We start from the raw sequence: 20213 nt of genomic DNA on the forward strand, positions 1-20213 counted from the left end.
CGCTACACTCTACCCAACTGCAATGGAATATGACAGAGTCAAAGAAAGTAAAATATTGGGCCAAGACCAAATGAAGTCGGCAAAGAGTGCTAAATACAGAAAAGAAAGATACACCCGAATGGGGAGACTAAGATATGAAAAATATTGACCGATAAAATGAACACCAAAAGGCCAGCCCAACCAACCCGAGCCATTCCGATAAAATCCACAAGCTATGCAAACCATCCCAACTACGGACGGCGAAAGTAAAACAGAATTGAAAGACGCCTACCCAATTAGGAATTTCATGCTGATCTCACGAGAACTGACGGGTCCGCTTGATGGGACTCGGCGAGCGGAGGTGGGCCTCCCGGTCTCGACTGCGTTCCGTGACGAAATCCATATTCGGCGCTTCCAATCTGAGCGGCACGTTTTCCTTATCGGCATCCGCGGCGGACGGTGGTGCGAGATGGTGCGACTGATGCTGTGAAGGGGGCCCATAGTTGGGCATCGAGTGATGGAGCAGGCCCGGGTGGTACATTCTATTCATATCAGAGGAGTTCGAGTATCCTGGTTGCTGCATATAGCCTTGTTGGTTGTTAAGGTTGTTTCTGAATGCGCTCAGGGACCAGTTGCTGACAACTGTCATAACACACATGGCAACCAGGAAGATAATCTGGTACGAGAAGGACAAGTTAGCCGAGGATCTGCATTGTAGTGGGGGGAACTGCGAGTAGCTGCAGCTGTAGCTTCAGTGACAGAACCACTTACCACCGCTTTCCAACTGATTGGCTCGATGAAAGAGTTAATAATTGTCGCCATGGTGGCCGCCGACAGCTTCGCATGGCCGATTTTGGCCGGATCGCGATCCATGCAAACCTGCCAGTCATCGCACATCAAACTTAACGCCGGTGCGCGACGCGGGCTCTCGCATCCATTGGTCAGGTACTTGCTGGCACAATCATGGATCTCATTGAGAATCCCGCTGGACTCTTGTTCGGCCATATGCTGGAATTCGCCGCGGATGGACTGGAGGACGGACCAAACGACGTAAACGGCCATGGAGAAGATGGACACATTGAGCGTCAATTGCGCCCACCAGGACAGGATACTTGGCATATTGGGATGTGCTTCGAGGAAGGTGAATAATTGTGATAATGCAGAGCTGTTTGTCGCTTGGTCCCTCCTCCCGGATCTCTTTTGGTTTTTCGTTTTTCCTGGTAGCCCCTCGCTACTGCTGGGTCGATCGCTCTCGTCGTCGCTATCCACGCGAACTCGTCGGCCAATCTCTTTATCCCGTTGTCGCTTCTTGAAGACCCGACGGGCAACAGCGCCGGAGTAGTGATTCTTGCGAATTTCCCCGCGACCTGGACTGGCGTTAGGAGCGAAGCGTCCGCGATTGTTGAAGAGGGAATTTTGTCGTTCGTGTCGGAAGGGATGTTCGGGTGTATCTTCGTTGTCTGCGTTCTCGGGTGATGAGAAGTTCTCTGCGCCGGAGGAGAAATCGATCTCAGCAGGTTTGCGCGGTGTCGTCCAAGCTGACTGGCCGAATCGTGGGGTCTGTGAAGATGATTGCGAGGTGAAGGGTGCTGGTGAGGGCGAAGCCGGTTGTTGAGAGAAAAGGAAAGGATGCGAATTGGGAGCGCGGAGACCGGGCACTTTTGTCTTTTCAGGGGAACCAAACGCGCTGTATGTGCCTACAATGAGATGTTTGTTAGCAAAGTTCAGGGTCAAAGGCAAAGGCGCATGGAATCGAACGGAATGAAATTGATGGGAGGGGAGGGATGAAGGGCGCACGCTTCTTGTTCTCATGCTGCAGAGCGACCTGATGGAAGCCGGAGCTGGCATCGCCAGGTTGACGATGCTGCCACTCAAATTCCATCGGACTCTCAGCTGTTCTGGACTGCATTTTGTGGACTACAGTTGAAGTGGAGGGGTGGGTTGAAGATGAAGTTGAAGTTGTGTGGGGGAGAAGTTTTGTTTGGGTAAACATCACCTCCGCGGCAACGTGACATCAAAGTAGAGCAGAGTGCAGTAGAGTAATTAGTTATATTCTACACTTTATTGCATACACTGAATTAATGAGCATGATAATTATATGATCGTCATACGGCTTGTTATAATATTTACACTAAATACTACAAGAGTAGACACCTGACTGTAAACTGTAGTAGATAGCACTGTAACGCCAGCGTCATCAGCACCACCCTATCATCGACATTAATACTAGTATATCCAGACTATACCCCGTTTATAATATGTCTCCTCCCTACTCATCCATCTGCCACTGGTACTCCAGCGCCTCCATGCGATCCCGCTTATTCCTCGACGCAAACCAATCCTTCTCAAACCCATTCGCTCGATCCACTCCATCCCACCGATGTCCCGGTCGAATCCCATATCGATTTGGTTGAAACGCACCCCGATATAAAGGTCTCCCCGTAACACTCGCCCCAGGGGCTGCCTTCTTCGTCAAGAAGCCCGCCGCAGGATCATTCCAGCGAGCCTGCGACCGAAGATCATCATTGAGAGTCTCATCGTCAATTGTCCGCGCAAGAGGCATAGACTTGATCTCCTCGAGCTCCTGTTTCCGCGTCGCCTTTTGTTGTCTCTGGACATCACCCATAGCCGCCTCACGTTCCTCCGCCTCTTTCTTTTCTTCTCTTCCTCCGCCCTCCTCGCTTCCGCGCGTTTCATAGCAACATTGATAATTCGTCCCGAGGCATCACGGTAGATCGTTTCCTGTGAGCCTGAGTCTGCAGCGGCGGGGTCTTGATATTTGGCCATCTCGGCCTTTTTCTTCTTCTCTTGCGCTTTTACCATCGCGGCTGTCTGCGCTGCTGTTTGTAGACCTCCGCGAACTCCAGACTCCATTTTCGGTCCACCCTCATCTTCCTCTTTGACCAGTGTAGCCCCTTCTTCATTATCGTCATCCTCTCGTGCAGCTCGCTCTGCAGCTGCAGAGGCGAGAATCGCGTCGGCGGCAGCTTGGTCGTCATCCGCGCCAGGCGCGGATCCGCCAACGGTCGTCCAGGTTGATTTCTTTGTGCGGCGGAACTCGGCCGATTTGAAGGATGAGTCGATTGTGGGGTTATATTCGTCGTCATCGCCGGTCTTTGTAGACATATTGCGCAGGTCTGGAGGGTCATCGTCTGCGATGATGAGGCCGTTGGAGGCGTCGGTGGTTTTGGTCTTCTTGCGCTTCTTTTTTGGTCGTTCTGTGGTTGGGTCGGCGTTGAGGTAATTTTTCGCCAGGTAATCGGCGAGTGAACCAGGCATGGCGACGGTTGGAATGTGTGTAGTGGTTGTGGTGAACTTGAAGTAAACTTAAACTTGAACTTTGAAGCTGCTTCGATCTTCCGCTTTGGAACCTTCCGAATTTGGCGACCCGATGGCCGGATTATCCTTACTCCGAAGTGTATCCCAACAAACAAAAAACACTTGCAATTATCCATAGCAATCATCTTTTAATTATCTAACAGATTTTTCAAAGTCTTGTGTACTTGAAGTTCATTTTAAATGTTTGTGTGTGAAACTTGGAAGTTCAAATCTGATTCTCACAACAAGAAACCACGGAAAGTAGGACAAGCTCGGAGGATAGTATAGTAAACCTTAGACGCATGAATCACCTGCCAGTGGGCATACATAAGTATTTACGTGCCAGTGTACTACCTAGGTAGCCCCGGAGTACATAGTATATCAAAAATCATCCAAGGCATATTTCATGAGCAGCCTTGGAGGTATTAGCCCCAGAAAATGCACTATTCCATGTTCATCGACCTTGCATCAAAGTCACCTGATGGCGGGGTGCGGCTGATCAGGGAGTGATCAGGCAAACAACCTTGGAAAATGCAGTGCTTTCGCATAAAATTAATATATGACAACCATCAATCATTGTAGCATCTATCTCATGCTTGCAGCTTTGAGTCCAGCAAAAAGCATACCTAGATGGAGGATTTCAGGCAGGTACTCAAAAGGCGCCGATCCCACGAGGATCTCTCGTCCCCGAAACCGGAAAAAAGGTCTGGGGCCCAACTGGCTACCTCTTCTTTTGGTGCTGGAAACTCGGGCCTTCAGGTCGAACGAAACGATGGCAATATCACAGCAAACTTTTATTCACAGACTGGTAAGCATTTTACAATACATCGCTTCAGACAAATACTCATATCTCTTTAGAAAATGCAGAAGTGTCAGAAAATCGTGCCTGCCTTCGAGCTTTGCATGCGACCAATCCTCGCCTCGATAAACAAAGGATTGAGCGAGCCAAGGGTGGATTGTTGCAAGACGCATACGTGTGGGTGCTTGATAATGCGGATTTCAATCGATGGTCCAATAGTGAGCAAGAAAGTCATCTTCTTTGGGTCAAAGGGGATCCTGGGAAAGGCAAGACCATGCTTTTGTGTGGAATCATTAACGAACTGGCCAAGGTTGTGTGTCATCCAGAGACAACTATTGTCTTTTTTTTCTGTCAGGCCGCGGATGCTCGGATAAATCATGCTGTTGCTGTTATTCGTGGTTTGATCTTCATGTTTATTGATCAAAATCCTTCCCTGATCTCTCATGTGCGACGTGAGTATGATAGGGCTGGATCAAAGGCCTTTGAGGATGCAAATTCTTGGGAGGTGCTGTTAGTGATACTGACTAGTATCCTCCAAGATCCATTGTTGGAAAAAGTATACTTGATAATTGATGGCCTAGACGAATGCACCACAGACTTGGGGCTTCTTCTCGATTTGATTGTTGAGAAGTCATCTTTATATCCACATGTTAAGTGGCTCGTCTCAAGCCGTAATTGGCTGACAATCGAGCAAACCATCGAAACAGCACCCCGAAAAGAGAGACTCTGGCTTGAGATCAATGAAGCTGCCGTGTCGAAGGCAGTTGCTTCATTTATCAACTTCAAGGTTCAAATCTTAACAAGTAAAATGAAAATCTCTACTGATGACAGAAATGAGATTTGTCAGTATCTGTCAGAAAATGCACGCGGTACATTTCTGTGGGTGGCCTTGGTCTGTGAGGAAATCTCCAGATTTGATGTTTCCAGAAGAGCTGTTCACAGGAAGCTACGAGAGTTTCCTGCTGGCCTTGATAGTCTCTATCAGCGGATGCTTGATCAGATGCGCCACACCGGAGATGCCGAGCTTTGCAAGTCTGTACTCGGTATTTGTACCGCAGTGTATCGTCCGATTACCTTGGACGAGCTGAACTCCTATATGCCTAATCATATCGAACTTTCAGATCTTGAAGAGATCATAGGTCTTTGCGGTTCCTTCCTCACTCTCCGAAAATCTATCATCTCACTAGTTCACCAATCTGGGAGGGATTTCCTTCGTCGAGAAGCAGACCACGAGATCTACCCTCATGGCGAAACAGCGTTACATCATGACCTTTTTTTGAGGTCCTTGGACGCAATGAACAGAACACTTCGACGTGATATCTACAATCTAGTACATCCCGGATACCCTATAGGGAAAGTCAAGGAGCCAGATCCTGACCCGCTGGCCCCAATCCGTTACGCATGCCTTTATTGGGTGGATCATCTCGAGCTATGCTCGTCCAAGGTCTGCGAAGATGTGTTAGACGGATTCGAGAAGGATGGTCCTGTGGACAAATTCTTCCGCATAAACTATCTTCACTGGATTGAAGCGATGAGCTTAATGAGGAGTCTCTCAAATGTTGTACCATTGATTCTCAAGATTGAGGCACTGATCAACGTATGTATTCATATCAACACAAAGATGGAAACATGAGGACAACGTACGAAGGTTACCACATTGCTAACTTATATTGTTGCTTGCATTAAGACAAAACGAGTTGGCAAAGACTTGATCGATAGAGTACAGGATGCCCGTCGATTTATCCTGTACGGTCAAAGCGGGATTATGGACTGGCCACTCCAAGTGTATGCTGGTGCCTTAATATTTAGCCCAGAGAAGAGTATAACAAGACTTCAATATCAAGCTGAGGAGCCACGTTGGATAAATCATAAACCGATGGTGGGATATCACTGGAGTCCATGCTTACAGGCCCTCGAACATGGAAGCCCAGTCGAGTCGGTTTGTTTCTCTCCTAATTCTCAGCTGGTCGCATCGTCTTGTTCGACTGGATCTGTGAAGGTATGGGATTCGAATAGTGGACAATGTCTATCTAATTTCGATGTGAAGGAAACCTGGATTTTCGCTATCTCCTATCTGTCCAACTCGAAGCTTCTAGCCTTGACCTCACCTGGCAAAGTATGGGATATCACTGAGAGGCTATGCATCTCGAACCTCGGCAGTTGTGACAATGAAGTATCCTGTGGCGCATTCTTTCCGAGGCCCGATACCATTGTGACCGGATCAAGATATGGGACTATCAAGTTCTGGAGCTCTGGAAATGGGGAATTTTTGCGGAAACTGGAAGGACATAGCGATCGCATCACGAATTTTGCCTTCTCCCCAGATATAAAGTGTCTTGCGTCAGGCTCACGCGATAGAACGATCAAAATATGGAATATTGACAGTGGGAAGTGCCTTCACACTATTGATGCCCATGAAGACATGGTCAACTCGTTGGCTTTCTCTTCTGATTTCAAGCTTTTCAGCTCCTGTTCATTAACCTTGGATGGGGGTATAAAGCTATGGGAAACGCAGAATTGGAACTGTATTACGACTCTGCACGGCCATACATCTTGGGTGGAGTCATTAGAATTCTCACATGACTCAAAACTTCTTGTCTCGGGCTCAGAGGACCATAGCATCAAATTATGGGACTCATATAGCGGAGAATGCCTTCAGACATTCTTTGGCCATCAGTTTGCCGTAAGCTCCGTCGTCTTCTCGCATGATTCTCAAATCCTCGCTTCAGCTTCAGCTGATGGAACAGTCAGAATATGGGATGCCAAGGATCGACAACAACCGCGTCAAATTGACAGCCATAATTGTGAATCAGAATTATACTTCTCTCATGATTCTAGGCTTCTGGCCTCCGTCGCGGTGGTCGAGGACGGGAGCCCCTGTGAAATCAAGATATGGAATGCTCAAAACGGGCAGTGCATTCGGACTTTAAAAGGTTCACGTGGAAGAACATACTCCTTAATGTTCTCAAATAACCTCAGCCTTCTTGCAGAGGGCTCTAGTGACAACACAGTTCGGGTTTGGGATATAAAAAGCGCGAAATGCATGCAGACGTTCATCGGTACCTATTATGTGGATACTTTCTTCTCCGAAAACCCGAGTCTGAAGATTTTCAATGGTACTGTCGTGTCAGATTCATTTTCTCTTTATGGACCCAATAGTCTCACACACTACGGCTCTCTACAGGGCCAATCCGGGAGCATCCGCAGATTTAGCAGATTTATCACTTGGCATTCTCGATGCTTATTGTGGCTACCACCAGAGTACCGAAATGGCCCTCTTGTTGGATCCGGAGACAGTGTTTCTACAGATTCAACACTGTGCATTAGTTGTTCGTCGGGGCGAGTGCTTCTGTTCATCTTTGATCCCGCCATGCTATTAGATACTCTTCCCGACGTAGAACCGGTCACCTGGTTTGATTTTATCTAGTATTCTCAATTTATTTTCAGCAGTGTGAGATCTGAGTCATGTTTAGTAGATTATATCTGCCAGTGTGTTCAAGTAAGAGCAGGGCTCATATGTTGAGGGCAGGTGCCTAGCCAGCACCGGCGCCTCAGGCATCCAAGACTGCCCCTTCAATGTTTAGATAGCTTCTCTCTTCATCTCATCACCAGTTTCAAGCCATCTGCTTCCTCCTCAGTAGCACCCTCCGACACCATACTAGTAGTTATACCTAGCCCTGTACATACTTAGGTACTTAGAAAAAGCTGCCAAGTCATTACTCAAGACTTGTATACAGTGGTGGGTATTAACTAACCAGTGCTAAATAAACTTCATTATTAACTCCCCCCCCCCATCAATGGTACTACCTAGGCGGTACCTTTTCCACGTGTGTGGTCTAATGAGTCCACATACTACAAGCAATACCAATAGATCATGCACCGATAATTTCCACCAATATACTAGTAGTTGCTGCTTGCTCAATAATGAAAATCGAAAACTCCGAAGTTCCGTACTCAACGTCGACTGACAAAAGAAATCTTTTGTCATATGAGGCCAAACCACCCTCCCAGCTAGTAGTTCAGCAGTGCGGGTTTACCGTCAAACGACCGATACCAAGAGCTAATCAAATATGCTGAGGTTCTAGAATCGAAACTACTAGCAGAGGATATTGATAAATTTGATACATCAGACAGCAACTTGAAAATTACCATACCCAAAAACCGGAAGAACAAAATTCCAGCCTTCAACCAATCAGCACACTGGCACTCCTTGGCTACAACAAGACCTCCTCCACCGGGATATGCTTTGAAATACAACTTGAACGATCAAGATCATCCAAATCCAACCCTGAACCCAAATCAGACCAAAATGCCCCGCTCAGAAGAAGCAGAACAATGGGCCAACGCGGTCTACTCCGCAATTCAAGAAATCCCCCACGGAAAAGTGACCTCATACGGACATATCGCCTTACTTCTAGGAGAGCGTACGTTTACCTCGTCTCCAATATCATTTCCTTCTTCCCAGCATGTCCAGTATATCATATCCAGAGGACTCCAGGACTAAACGAGGCTATATGACGAAATCAGCCAAGACTAACGACCAATCCAGCCCAAAGACCCCGCCAAGTCGGCGTATGTCTCAAATCACTACCCGACGCTGACTCCGGCCATCACTATACAAACGACACCGTACCATGGCAGCGAGTCGTTAATGCCAAAGGAATGATTTCTCACCGGTAAGTCCCTGGCAATTTTACTCTACTTCGCGAAGCTCCGTCTCATAATTCCCCACTCCTCGCATGCATTGACATTTACCAGTGGACCCGGCAGTGCCCAGCGCCAAGCAGAAGTCCTCCGCTCCGAAGGCGTCGAGGTAAAAGAAGATAGCATGGGGGAATTCTACATCGATTGGTCGAGTGTAGGCTGGTTTCCGGCCGAGTTACCGAGCGAAGTTGAATGAATACGAACCCGAATACGGATATAAATGAAATCTATAATGCAGCCCGAGGCAGTTCAAATCGTATACGTTGATAACAAGCGGCAGAAGCGCATTGCTTATTCTCGCTAGGGATGATATCAGGCTAGCGGGAGAATCTATAGAAGCCAGGGAACGCGGGCTAGGCGAGCGAGGGGCAGGCATTGATAGGATGGGATGGGGTGGGATCGGATACGGGACAGCGCAGGGGAAAAGGAGAAGAACAAAAACACCCAACCCGAACAAAAGCGAAATAAAAATCCAAAATCAAATCAAAGACATGGCCCGACCAGACTGATTCCCGTAAGAGAAGACAAAAAAGAAGAAAGAGGAGGAGATGAAAGGAGGTAAAAAAGATCGTTAGACTCACAACATCATGGTCATAGCAGAATAAATCCAAATCGGAAAAGAGTCAAGAGAAAAGGAAAAGAAAAAATCAACCTCAAAGGAGACGCTGGACAGAACCGGACTGGATGTAATAGATCGTAACCTCCCACTCAACTCAGCACGAAAACAACGCTGTCCCCTCCCTCCAACATTCCAACTCGGCCAGCCCCCTTCATCGCCTCTTGTATTCCTGCGCCCACCCATCAATTCCCTCACCGCGGGTTCCGGGCGTGATTCCCATCCCAATACCCTCCATCGCAATCGTATCGCTCATCCACTCATGCGACGCCATGCCACCCGCATTGGCGCGCTTCTCAGGAAGAAGATCCAGCATCGGGAGAAGGAACTCGCTAATGCGCATACTCTCCTCCACGGTGTAGTGATACTTTTCGCGCAGGACCTCGGGCAAAGCCCAGTGGCGTAGACGGTGGATGTTACGCAGTTCGCCCTTGCGATTGAAGATCTCTTGGGACCATTTGCCGGATAGACATTGGGATTTGGAGAAGGGGCCGAGGAGTTCGATGATTTGCGCAATGTGGTCGTCGTCTTTGCCGTATTTTGTGCCGGACTGTGGGTCGAAGAGGTAATCTCCTGTGATGAGTTCGAAGACCTGATGGTTGTTAGAGCTGAGGCGGGCAAAGCAAAGCAAAGCAACCCGAATGAACGAGGGTGGGTGGCTTTCAAACACTCACCATGCATGCCATACTCCACACGTCTGTGCTGGCACCCCACTTGGCACCTAATATAACTTCAGGGGAACGATATTGTCGCGTTTGAATGTCATTGGTGAAATGGTGGCCGACCCAGCAGGCGTTGCCGAGGTCGGCGATCTTAACGGAGATTATATTCGGATCGATTTCGTCTTCGGGTTGGGAAGTTTTGTTGAGCGAGATACCAGATACCTCTCTCTCCAGGAGATCGCTGTGACCTATTAGCGCAGTCCATGGGGGAGACAATGGGAATGGGAGTGTGCGAAGACGGGGTGTGAACTCACGCTGTCTTTTCGCGCTGGCTTTGCTGTTTATCTTCTTCTGCGATGCCAAGTGACTCCTTCATCGATGGAGGGTCTCCCGATGCTGTCAAGTTAGTATACACTGAGCCAGAGCGAACAGGAAACATCCCCGCATCATCTCGACCGCACTCACCTGCTTCGTTGACCATCTGACTGAGACTGCTGTGTGAATTCGAGGAACTATGCTTAAAGTCGAAACCGCTAAAGCTGCTGTTCAACGGACTGGGCAGGGGCTGACTGCCAGTAATGAGGGTACGCCTCCGTCGGCGACCATTGCGATTGTCTTCTTTATCCTTCTTCGCCTGCTCCTGTTGAACGTGGGCCTGGACAATCTGCTCGACATCGCCGATCTCGATAAGAACGTTTTCGGGTTTCAGATCGGTATGGATAATGCCACACTCGCGATGGAGGTAATCCAGACCAAGCATCACTTGCTTGGTGATCTGCTTCACGAGGGGCATGGGAATCCCGCGGTGGTTCCAACGCTTAATCAGACCCAGCAGGTTCTCTCCGAGGACCTCGAAAACCATGCAGACGTGGACACCATTAGGGCCCTTGTGTTCGAAGGAGTCGAGCAGACTGACGACATGCTTGCGACCGGGATGGGAAGGGTTGGCTTGAACGATGCGATTCAACAGTTTGATTTCATCGATGGCGGTTTCGGTGTAGTGGGCGGCGGAACGAACGACTTTCAGCGCGACGTGTTTGCCGGTGGTGGTATCGCGCGATAGCCACACGGTCGAGAAATGACCCCAACCGAGTTTGCGCACGACGACGTAACGACCATTGTTGTATGTTTCGCCGACAGCCACAGGATGGTAGCCACCCTTGCAGTAGTCTTCGGAGTCTTCCTCTTCGGCTGTGGTTTCGAGTTCATCACCTGAGGAGGCGGAGGGCGATCGTGAGGCGGGGGCGGAGGATTTAGAGGCGGAGGCAGCGGTGGCGGCGCCGGTACTGGAGAAAGGCATTAGTGGTGATGGTGGACGGTGACGTGAGGTGAAAGAAGGTAAGAGAGCTGGGATAAAGCAGGGGGGGGAGCTGTTGGGAGCTGATAGCTTCGCAGCTGAGAGAAAGAAAAATAGTTACATACGATTCCGTCGCGCCGGGGGTCGCATCACTAGTGACGATGGGCTTCAAGTCACCCTTTCTCCTCTTTTTGCCAGCACCATTGCCATTGGCGGCGGAGGCGGCGACACTGGCCATCTGTTTTCCCTTGTTTAAAACTTTGGTGAGATCAACGCCCTCCATGTTTGTGGAGTGCAAGATGAGGCGGGGCAATGAAGTGTGCGGGCCCGTGTTGAGTTGGTGTGAGTGGTGAGTGGTGAGTGGTGAGTGGCTGGGGTGAGTGGCGACTTTGAGGTTGACTTCAGGCCGACTCTGTGGTGTATTCCCAACTTTGACACAGAAAGATCAAGATCAAGATAGTGCCTGGGATGATCAGAATATTGAAGAATCGAGACGATCGGATTCCGCATGCAGCAGAGCTGAGTACAGCTGGGACGGATGTGGCAAATGTCGCATCGGGCGACAAGTGGGCCTGAGATCGGTGCCAATATACCTGGGAACTTGGATGTTGAGGTCACGACGAAGAAAGAGGATACCAATGAGCAAGAAAAAGGTGCAAAAGAGCAATCTAGGCCAAGGATGCGACGAGGGAATCGAGTCCGCAAAGTCGAAGTCGGAGTCGAGGGGAGATGCGGAGGGAAGAAGTGCAGTGGCGGAAGTAGAGAGAAGTAGAGTAGAGTACCGATGCTACAACTAGAGTATGCCATCAGTGCTACAATTCTGTAACTATCGTGTTGTTATCAAGAGTAATAGTGCGCTATAGAGTGTTTCTGATCATTTGCTAATTTCTGTTGTACTTGTAGCTGTATAGAAGTGTATTTTATCAACCTAGTCAACTATGTACTACTACTCTGTACACACTGGAGCATTGTTTATACAACCAGGCTATCTCTCTACCTTCCAATGCTTGTTCTCTTCTATTTTAGTATATATTCGTTTGGATCCACAGATCTAGAACTCTCTTTCTTACATTTCTATTCAATTTATTCCATTCAATCTTGCGCAGTCTTATATCCATTCCCCTTTGCAGTAGTTAACCCTTACAGTATTGGACTGCTAGTATCTCTACTCAGCTTTGCCCATTCTCCTTTGTTTTCTCTGTATATATTTACATAACTATCTATATTGTATTCTATATTCTTCTTCATTTTTATCCAATTTATTTGATTTAATACTGTCCGTTTTTATATCCATTCCATTCTCTGAGATCCCCTCTTATATACTGCCGATCTAGGATACCAGTATACCTACCATCATCTTGTTATTCTCTTTCAATATAAATATATTATACTCTTTAGAATTACTGCTAGTACTCCCTATTGATCACTTATTTTTCACGTTTTTATTCCATTTATCCTGTAGCTATACTACCTCTTGTTGGCTGCTGATGTCATCCATTTCTCTCCGCATTTCCTCCTCCGCTTCTTCTCTTTTCTACTTCTCTTCTACTTCACCACTTCTCGAGTTCCCTCCCCCTCCCACCATGTCAAACCCCTATCACCATCGCTCGATCCCCGACTACTTCATCTCATCCCCCCTTGTCGCCCTGTTATACCCTTTCCACCAGCTCCTCCTCCGTCTCCGCGGCTCTCCCCGACTGCCGCCATCAGATCCCCCAATCCGCGTTGTCTGTCTCTCCGATACACATACTCTCCAATGGCCCGATGTCCCCGATGGCGATCTTTTGATACATGCCGGCGATCTTGCCAATGATGGCTCCGTCCGCGAGATCCAAGCTGCTGTCGACTGGCTGCGCAGCCTTCCACACCAACACAAAGTCGTCATTGGCGGCAATCACGACAGCTACTTCGACATGCGATCGCGCCTTGAAGAAGATCGCGAAGATACCAGCGCCTCCTCCTTTGCCACCGTCTCCTCCTCCACAGCTTCCATCCGGTCCTTGGACGAGCTAACCGCCTCGCGCATCGACTGGGGTGACATCCACTACCTCCAACACTCATCTGTGACACTTGACTTTGCGCCCTCCTCCCCACCAACCGCCACTACACCTCTAATCAACAACGAACACACACGTTCACTCACAATCTACGGCGCTCCCCAAATCCCCGCACTTATGCCCTTCGGTCCCGAACACGCCTTCACCTACCCACCTCACCACGACGCCTGGACACGCACCATTCCCACAGACACAGACATCCTAGTCACCCACACCCCGCCACAATCCCACCTTGACATGTCACCCATCTACTCAACAGGCTGTCCCAACCTCCTCGCCGAATCATGGCGCATCAAGCCTGCCCTCCACGTCTTCGGCCACATCCACAACTCCGCCGGTCGCGAACCCGTCTTCTGGGACGAAGCCCAGCGCGCCTGGGAACGACTCTGCGCCTCACGCCGACCGCGCGCAAAGTACGGTCGTCTCCTCTCGCTGGCTGGCTTCCTTCGCGACCTCTTTGACCCGGCCAGCTGGATCGATGCGGCGCGCGTATTGATTTATGGCGTGTTGGGCGTGGTTTGGGCGCAGGTCTGGGGCGGGGAGAGTCAACACGGCGGGTGGATGGTGAATGCAGCATGCATGTATAGGGCGAGTGGAAAACTGGCCAATGCGCCGCAGGTAGTCGAGCTGTGAACTATATGGATCCAGTTGACTATTGCTTGTATAGCGTCCTTTTAGCGTTGCGTTGCGTTGGGTGCATTTATGTCTGTATCTGCACCAGCACCCAGCCTCTCGACTTCTTTGAAAACTTTGTCCTATTGGGCTGATTAATTGTAAATATTAAAAACTGGTGGTTTGTGAATTCCACCTAATCAATCGTACTGGTGGTGGTTCATCAGTCGACGTGTATACCGTACCATGTTTGAAGTATGAAATATACACCTTCTTAACTTCACCGAAGATACATTCCAATATCAATGTACATTATGGTCTTGCATACCAGTATGTGAACTACTACTAAATTAGCTTGGGCCTACTAGTAAGGTGTACAGAGTTGCATCTCAATAGCAACTATCTCATGGATCTTCCAACAATGCCCATGACCCTTGGAGATACCCAACAAAAAGCAAATACAATTCTGACAAATCCGAATTAACTTAGTTACTAGTAGTAAGCTGACAAATACCATTCAACCATACAAAAGAGTAACGGCCTATGTAGACTAGCAACTCGGACTTCGGACCCTGAAATACGCGAGAAGTAAGTAAAGCTAGCCCTTCAATAGAATTAGAATGCTGATGTGATACCCCATACCCCTGCACGCCGGATAATCCCAGTCCTATACTGTGGCTATTAAAGCTACTGATATCCCGGCTATCGATGGATTGTTAGCCTTTTTCAATTCACTCCAGGGCTGCAAATATATCCACGCCTTTCCCACTTACATCCCTTTCGATCACTCCAGGATAACCTCTCATATGGCTTCATCCAGTGCCACTCCGCAAGGAACCACCATTTTCGAATTAAACAATGGTAAGAAAGCACTGTCCATTCGAAAAATCCTCAATACTCACCAAATGTACCCCCAGGCCAAAAGGTACCAGCCCTCGGCTTCGGTGCCATGAAAAGTAAGCCAAAGCCAAAACCCGAAGCACAACCCTCTCAATATCAACATGAACCTATCCATCCACTAAGTTCCAACTAAAAAACCAACCCAGAAGGCGGAGGCACATTCCCACCCTCAGAAAGAACCCACGTCAAAAGCCTAATAACCCAAGCCATAAACGCCGGCTACCGCACAATCGACACATCCAGAATCTACCTCACAGAAGACCTAGTCGGAGCAGCGGTGTTAGAAAGCCCGATCCCCCGCGAAGAATTCACCATAATCACCAAACTAGCACCCTCAGATGTGACCGATGTCCGGGGCGCATTCGAACGATCCCGCGCCTTAATCGGCACCTATATTGACATCTACATCATGCACTGGCCTCAAGGATACAACAAAGACGACCCATCACGTCCACTGTGGCCTGGGGAAAGTCCAACGTATATCGAGGTATACAAACAGATGCAAGAACTGATTGGACCGGAGTGTCGTAGTATTGGGGTGGGAAATTTCACGATTCGAACGTTAGAGCCGCTTTTGAGGGATCCGGGGGTCTTTGTTAGGCCTGTTGTTAATGAGATTGAGATTCAGCCGCGGAATCCTAATCTTATGCTTGTGCCTTATTGTCTTGAGAATGGGATTCGGCCTATTGCTTGGGGGTGAGTTGGAAATATCAGGGCTGTGAACCTTTACGCTAACGAGTGAGTACCGCATAGTCCGCTTGCTGGTGGGATATCGAGTCAATACACGAATACGACGAGTATCTACAACGATCCGCTTTTCACATCATTGTCGTCGAAATATGATATTTCAGCCGGGACGGTTATCCTCTCTTGGCTTGTTCAGCGTGGTGTTATTGTTGTTCCGCATTCGAGTTCTCCGGTCCGCCTCGCGCAGAATAGACAGCTTGCAAAGTTGACTGGAGATGAAGTGGAGCGAATTAATTCTTTCCATGAGAAGGTTGGGAAGCAGCGGGTTACTGATGAGGCCTTTTTTGATTTCGGTTGGAAGGAAACGCCTGGTAAAAGGAGGACGTTTATGGGTTGGGATGTGGTTGATCTTGGGTGGGAGGATGAGGAGGGGAATTGGCTGACTTGAGGGTTTGGTTTTGTGAGTTAGCTATGTATAGATGGAATTTGTATCAGGATTCTGAGGTGAGAATTGTCTTGAATCCAATTTTGGAACCTTCCAAGGTTGGCAGTCGTTGACTATCGGCGACAAACCCGAGCCTGTACTATAGTCCGTCGCAGTACCTGGGCATAAATATGACCCGCTTCCCACCATCAAGGATTTATATTCGGAACTGCGGTAGTGTGTTCAAAAATCCTTTACTCCGAGCACAATCTGTCTTTTTCATCAACATCTACATGACTCAAATTTACCAGCAACTTGTATCTTGAGAAGACTTGAACCCATACTTGCCAAGGTGTTTGGGGCCACGGTGTTGAGATTCTCGGACGGGGGCCAACCAATCCTTCAGGGTTGAAGCTAACATTTAAAAAGATGATTCTCGTGTATTTTCTCTTGCGCAAATACACTAACACGGTATCAATTGTACCAAAGTGGTGCTTGAATTTGATAAAATGGGCCTTCGTCGTAAAAGGTCATCTTGTTCTCAAGGCCAGTCCTCCAGCCTTCTGGCGGTTGCTTGTTTCTTACTACTTGCCGTCCCCATATCGGCACTCAATTCCCTACCCGTTGAAAACCCCTTACCGCTTGGAATTGGGTCAAGTAAGGGAAAAAATCAACCAAATTCAAATTCATATCCAGTTGGGATACACCAGCCATATCCAGACAGACAACCCCTCGGGGCTCAGACAGTTGAAACTGGCAACAAGGCGAAAGTCGCTATTATCGGTAGGCCATATTCTCATATTGAAATTGAATCTTTTATCGGCAACGAAAGCACATTTTAGGCAAAACCGCTCCTATTGGATCATTTCTAACGTTCCTAAGGTGGCGGGATTGCCGGAATATACCTCGCAGACCTCCTCGAAAGTAACGATCCTGGCCTCATATCAACCAGAGTTACAATATTTGACAAAGAGCCACAGTTTGGAGGGCGAATCGGAACAGCCTATCAATACGACGGGCTCCCGGGAAATCGTTGGACATCAACAATACCTATCGATACCGGAGCGCATACATTTGATTCAGACGATACAGCGATTGGAGATATGATTCGTAAGACCTCTTCTGAGGCTGAGATTGAGAGTGACTTTCTTCTTGGGAGTGACCAGTTCGGCACAATACTCCACGAACGAGCTAGTACATGGGATGGTCAGACCCTGCACCTGAATCCGACTGATGATGTCCCTGTAACATGGGGAAACGCGGTAGGGACTGTCCAAACCTATCTCTTGTCCCCAAGATACTGGTATAATGTATTTTCCTCCTTGAATAAAAAATCAGTCTCGGACCACTACATCGACCCTTTACTCCAGGGTATCCGAAATCTTTTGGAGCACGACGAGGAAAATTGGGCTTGGCATAGGTTTCAGAGCAGGGTGAAGGAGCTGCTCATACAGACGCGACCAGGTCCAGACCAAGGTTCAATATCCGATTTCTCAGAACGCTACTTCATAAGCTCAAAACCCCAAGTGAGCCTCTGGGGGGGACTTGGGATTCTTCTAAATCGCGTGGTCAAGCAACTGGGCCAGCGAAAGAACTTTTTCTTAAATTTGCAATCCACAGTGACCAAATTGACTCGGCGGCCTGATTCAACATGGGATGTCCATTGGACAGTGCAATCTCCCGGGGGACTGACAGAAAATCACAACGAGACATTTGACTCTGTTATCATTGCCGCCCCCTTAGGGCAAGCACACCTTCGGTTCAGCCCTCGCTGCCAATCACTCCGGATAATACAAGCTACACTCCTCTCCACGTCACGAATTTCATAACGGGGAAAATACTGGCTCGCGAGGCGTTCAACTCGACACTCCATCACGGCCGCGGGTCATTCGCCAACGGGCCGAATATCATATGGAACGTGCAAAGCGATGGAAAAACAGATCCTGGAAATTCATGTTCAACCCCGCCGTTTATCTCGATCACAAGGCTTTTCAGTACTGTACTTGATGACGACAGATCGATCTGGCCGGAGAACCTTTACCGACTTGTATCCAAGGCCCCATTCACAGACGATGATATTGCCGCATTGATGAAAAAATGCGGCAAGGCTCGAGAGAGTGTCACCTTTCCGGATCAAAGTTGCTACAAGCTAACGAATGGGGAAGGTGGTTTCTTACTATATCACTTCGGCGAGGCATACCGCAGGCGGGGATACCGGGGCCAACGTACTGGATGGACAGGGACGAATGTTTCTATAAACCCTGGATTCGATGGGTTAATCGCAAATTTTGGCCAAATGGTTTGCCTGTAGTGGATGGAAACAGGGATCAACCGGCCAAGGATGATCAGTTGGAGCTGGCACCGGGGCTTTTCTATGTTTCTGGTTTCGAAGGTCGACGGGGGGCATCTCTGTCGGACAGCACGAATAATGCAAGAAAGATAAAAGACATGTTAGTGTCTAAATATCTAAACATCCAGGATAGGGATCCTAGAGCTGGCTCTGACGTCTAACTCAACTGTTATCCTTCCTTCAATGGAGATACATCCATGGATTTCCCTAGTCAGTGCCTACTGGGTGTGAATTTCAATCAATTCTAGACTGTTGGAAGATAGCATATTAAAGATCCATTGGCATCGTTCAAGACAGCCCTGGAGGTACGGGTAGACTCACTCTTTCGAGTTATTCAAGTTGATTATATTCCAGGTTCATTTTCAATTCAAGTTTTTAATTAGCAGCCCACCAGCTGGCCATGTTCATGGTAATAGTAGTAGTTCTTCAAGTTATTACATTTGAACAGCTTGAGCTCAGACTTTGAAGTACGCAGGTACCCACTTGAGGCAGCCCTGGAGAAGCTCCCCGGGCCCATGACCGCTTTGGTAATGTTGATGGATCCATGGATACTAATACATTCAGAGTCCTTTGAATGTCCGAGGCCAGCCTAGAGGGCTTCGGACATATCCTAGTACAGTGACACCAGTAGCTACCCAGTAGGCACCTAGTAGGCCCACGGGCATTATTTAACATCCCGACGTCCAGATGGCCTAAGGTACCCAAGTTCATGGATTGCGGCTCTTCAACACACAAGCTCCTTTGGGAGCCGATAGGACTTCCTACCACTACCTAGTTGATCCATAAGTAGCTAAAAAGACCTATCGAGCAAATCCTCTTCAGGGCTTCTCATTATTCTGGCTAGGTATCCATGGATACTCAAATATAAAATTGCATGTACATAGTAGATCAAAACATTGTGTAGAGAAGATATTCCAGTAAACAAAACAATTTATCCATGTTAAAGGATGTACTTGTAATATCCAACAACATGAGTGGAATTATTTGCTTGCGGAGAGAGTGATCAACAGCATCCACCGCCAATCATCGATAATCAGTTTGAAGCAGGCTCGGATGTGCAGCTAGAACCTTTATTAACGTGTGCGGGCGAGGAAGCATTCCAGAAATGTCCAAAGAAGGCAGGAAAAGCGAGACAGGACAATTCTAGAAGCGAAAGCGAGGTCGATATTATCCCTAGGGCTATCCCTTGGGAAGGAAAGGCGAGGCGAGAATGCACGCACGAAGGGCGATGATCGCGACGCGAACAGCCCCAGAAAAGGGGCTGCGCTGGACTCCACGACGATTGTAATCCCCCCAACCAAAATTGTAACAAATTGCACTTGGGTGATTTCCCCTCAATTCTTTACAACATGACAGTATAAATAACGTTAAAAGGGTAACAAAACAAGTTTACCGTGGTAGGGAGAAAATCGATCGCGGTAAAGAATGCTTGGCGACGCCACTGCCGATCCCATGTCAGGCTTCATAGACCTCGAGGCTTTCCTGGGAACGAAATTCCAGAACGCAAACCCCCGGGATATCCCCAGACCGAAATTAAATCATGGAGACCGCATTTGCATTCACTGCTCTAGCCAATCAACCGAAAAAGTAACTCCATCATTTCATTTTTGGCGATGCCGGGGCTTCCGAGTGCTACCGCGTCTTCGCCTTGCGCGGTCCTTATGTAGAGTGTAGATTCGCTCCTAATTCAGGTATTCGTATTCTTCTGCTAGAAATACTGGTCTGAAGTAAATTCAACCAGACACCTGTGCTGTGTGAAGATGGTATCTAATGATGCGGGGTTATAACACCGTGAAGCTGACCCGCGG

The 20213-nt window shown here is 48.3% G+C and overlaps 7 protein-coding genes across 7 annotated transcripts; 4 read left to right on the forward strand and 3 right to left on the reverse strand.

Annotated features, from left to right (window-relative positions):
• Positions 1-295: 295 nt before the first annotated feature.
• On the reverse strand, positions 296-1888 carry N7533_000145 (putative nuclear envelope protein Brr6; the record flags this gene model as incomplete). Its single annotated transcript, XM_057096795.1, has 3 exons — positions 296-655; positions 751-1676; positions 1738-1888. The coding sequence occupies 3 exons, from the start codon at positions 1886-1888 to the stop codon at positions 296-298; spliced, it is 1437 nt and encodes a 478-aa protein (XP_056965288.1).
• Positions 1889-2248: 360 nt separating this feature from the next.
• cwc26 (putative cell cycle control protein (Cwf26)) lies at positions 2249-3258 on the reverse strand (the record flags this gene model as incomplete). Its single annotated transcript, XM_057096796.1, has 2 exons — positions 2249-2563; positions 2617-3258. 2 exons carry the CDS (start codon positions 3256-3258, stop codon positions 2249-2251), a joined length of 957 nt encoding a protein of 318 aa, XP_056965289.1.
• A 669-nt stretch (positions 3259-3927) lies between these two features.
• Positions 3928-7523, forward strand: N7533_000147 (uncharacterized protein; the record flags this gene model as incomplete). Its single annotated transcript, XM_057096797.1, has 3 exons — positions 3928-4105; positions 4156-5693; positions 5784-7523. The coding sequence occupies 3 exons, from the start codon at positions 3928-3930 to the stop codon at positions 7521-7523; spliced, it is 3456 nt and encodes a 1151-aa protein (XP_056965290.1).
• An 882-nt stretch (positions 7524-8405) lies between these two features.
• N7533_000148 (MGMT family protein) lies at positions 8406-8996 on the forward strand (the record flags this gene model as incomplete). Its single annotated transcript, XM_057096798.1, has 3 exons — positions 8406-8520; positions 8646-8772; positions 8855-8996. 3 exons carry the CDS (start codon positions 8406-8408, stop codon positions 8994-8996), a joined length of 384 nt encoding a protein of 127 aa, XP_056965291.1.
• Positions 8997-9570: 574 nt separating this feature from the next.
• N7533_000149 (serine/threonine-protein kinase) lies at positions 9571-11658 on the reverse strand (the record flags this gene model as incomplete). Its single annotated transcript, XM_057096799.1, has 5 exons — positions 9571-10008; positions 10091-10319; positions 10393-10474; positions 10544-11364; positions 11501-11658. 5 exons carry the CDS (start codon positions 11656-11658, stop codon positions 9571-9573), a joined length of 1728 nt encoding a protein of 575 aa, XP_056965292.1.
• A 1300-nt stretch (positions 11659-12958) lies between these two features.
• Positions 12959-14065, forward strand: N7533_000150 (metallophosphatase domain-containing protein; the record flags this gene model as incomplete). Its single annotated transcript, XM_057096800.1, has 1 exon — positions 12959-14065. One exon carries the CDS (start codon positions 12959-12961, stop codon positions 14063-14065), a length of 1107 nt encoding a protein of 368 aa, XP_056965293.1.
• A 785-nt stretch (positions 14066-14850) lies between these two features.
• N7533_000151 (aldo/keto reductase family protein) lies at positions 14851-16079 on the forward strand (the record flags this gene model as incomplete). Its single annotated transcript, XM_057096801.1, has 4 exons — positions 14851-14905; positions 14962-15000; positions 15091-15640; positions 15698-16079. The coding sequence occupies 4 exons, from the start codon at positions 14851-14853 to the stop codon at positions 16077-16079; spliced, it is 1026 nt and encodes a 341-aa protein (XP_056965294.1).
• Between the last annotated feature and the right edge of the window lie 4134 nt (positions 16080-20213).

The sequence above is a fragment of the Penicillium manginii genome (assembly GCF_028828005.1).
Source record: "Penicillium manginii strain IBT 31320 chromosome Unknown utg000001l:1.0-3466041.0:1.0-3467806.0, whole genome shotgun sequence".
Lineage (NCBI taxonomy): Eukaryota > Fungi > Ascomycota > Eurotiomycetes > Eurotiales > Aspergillaceae > Penicillium > Penicillium manginii.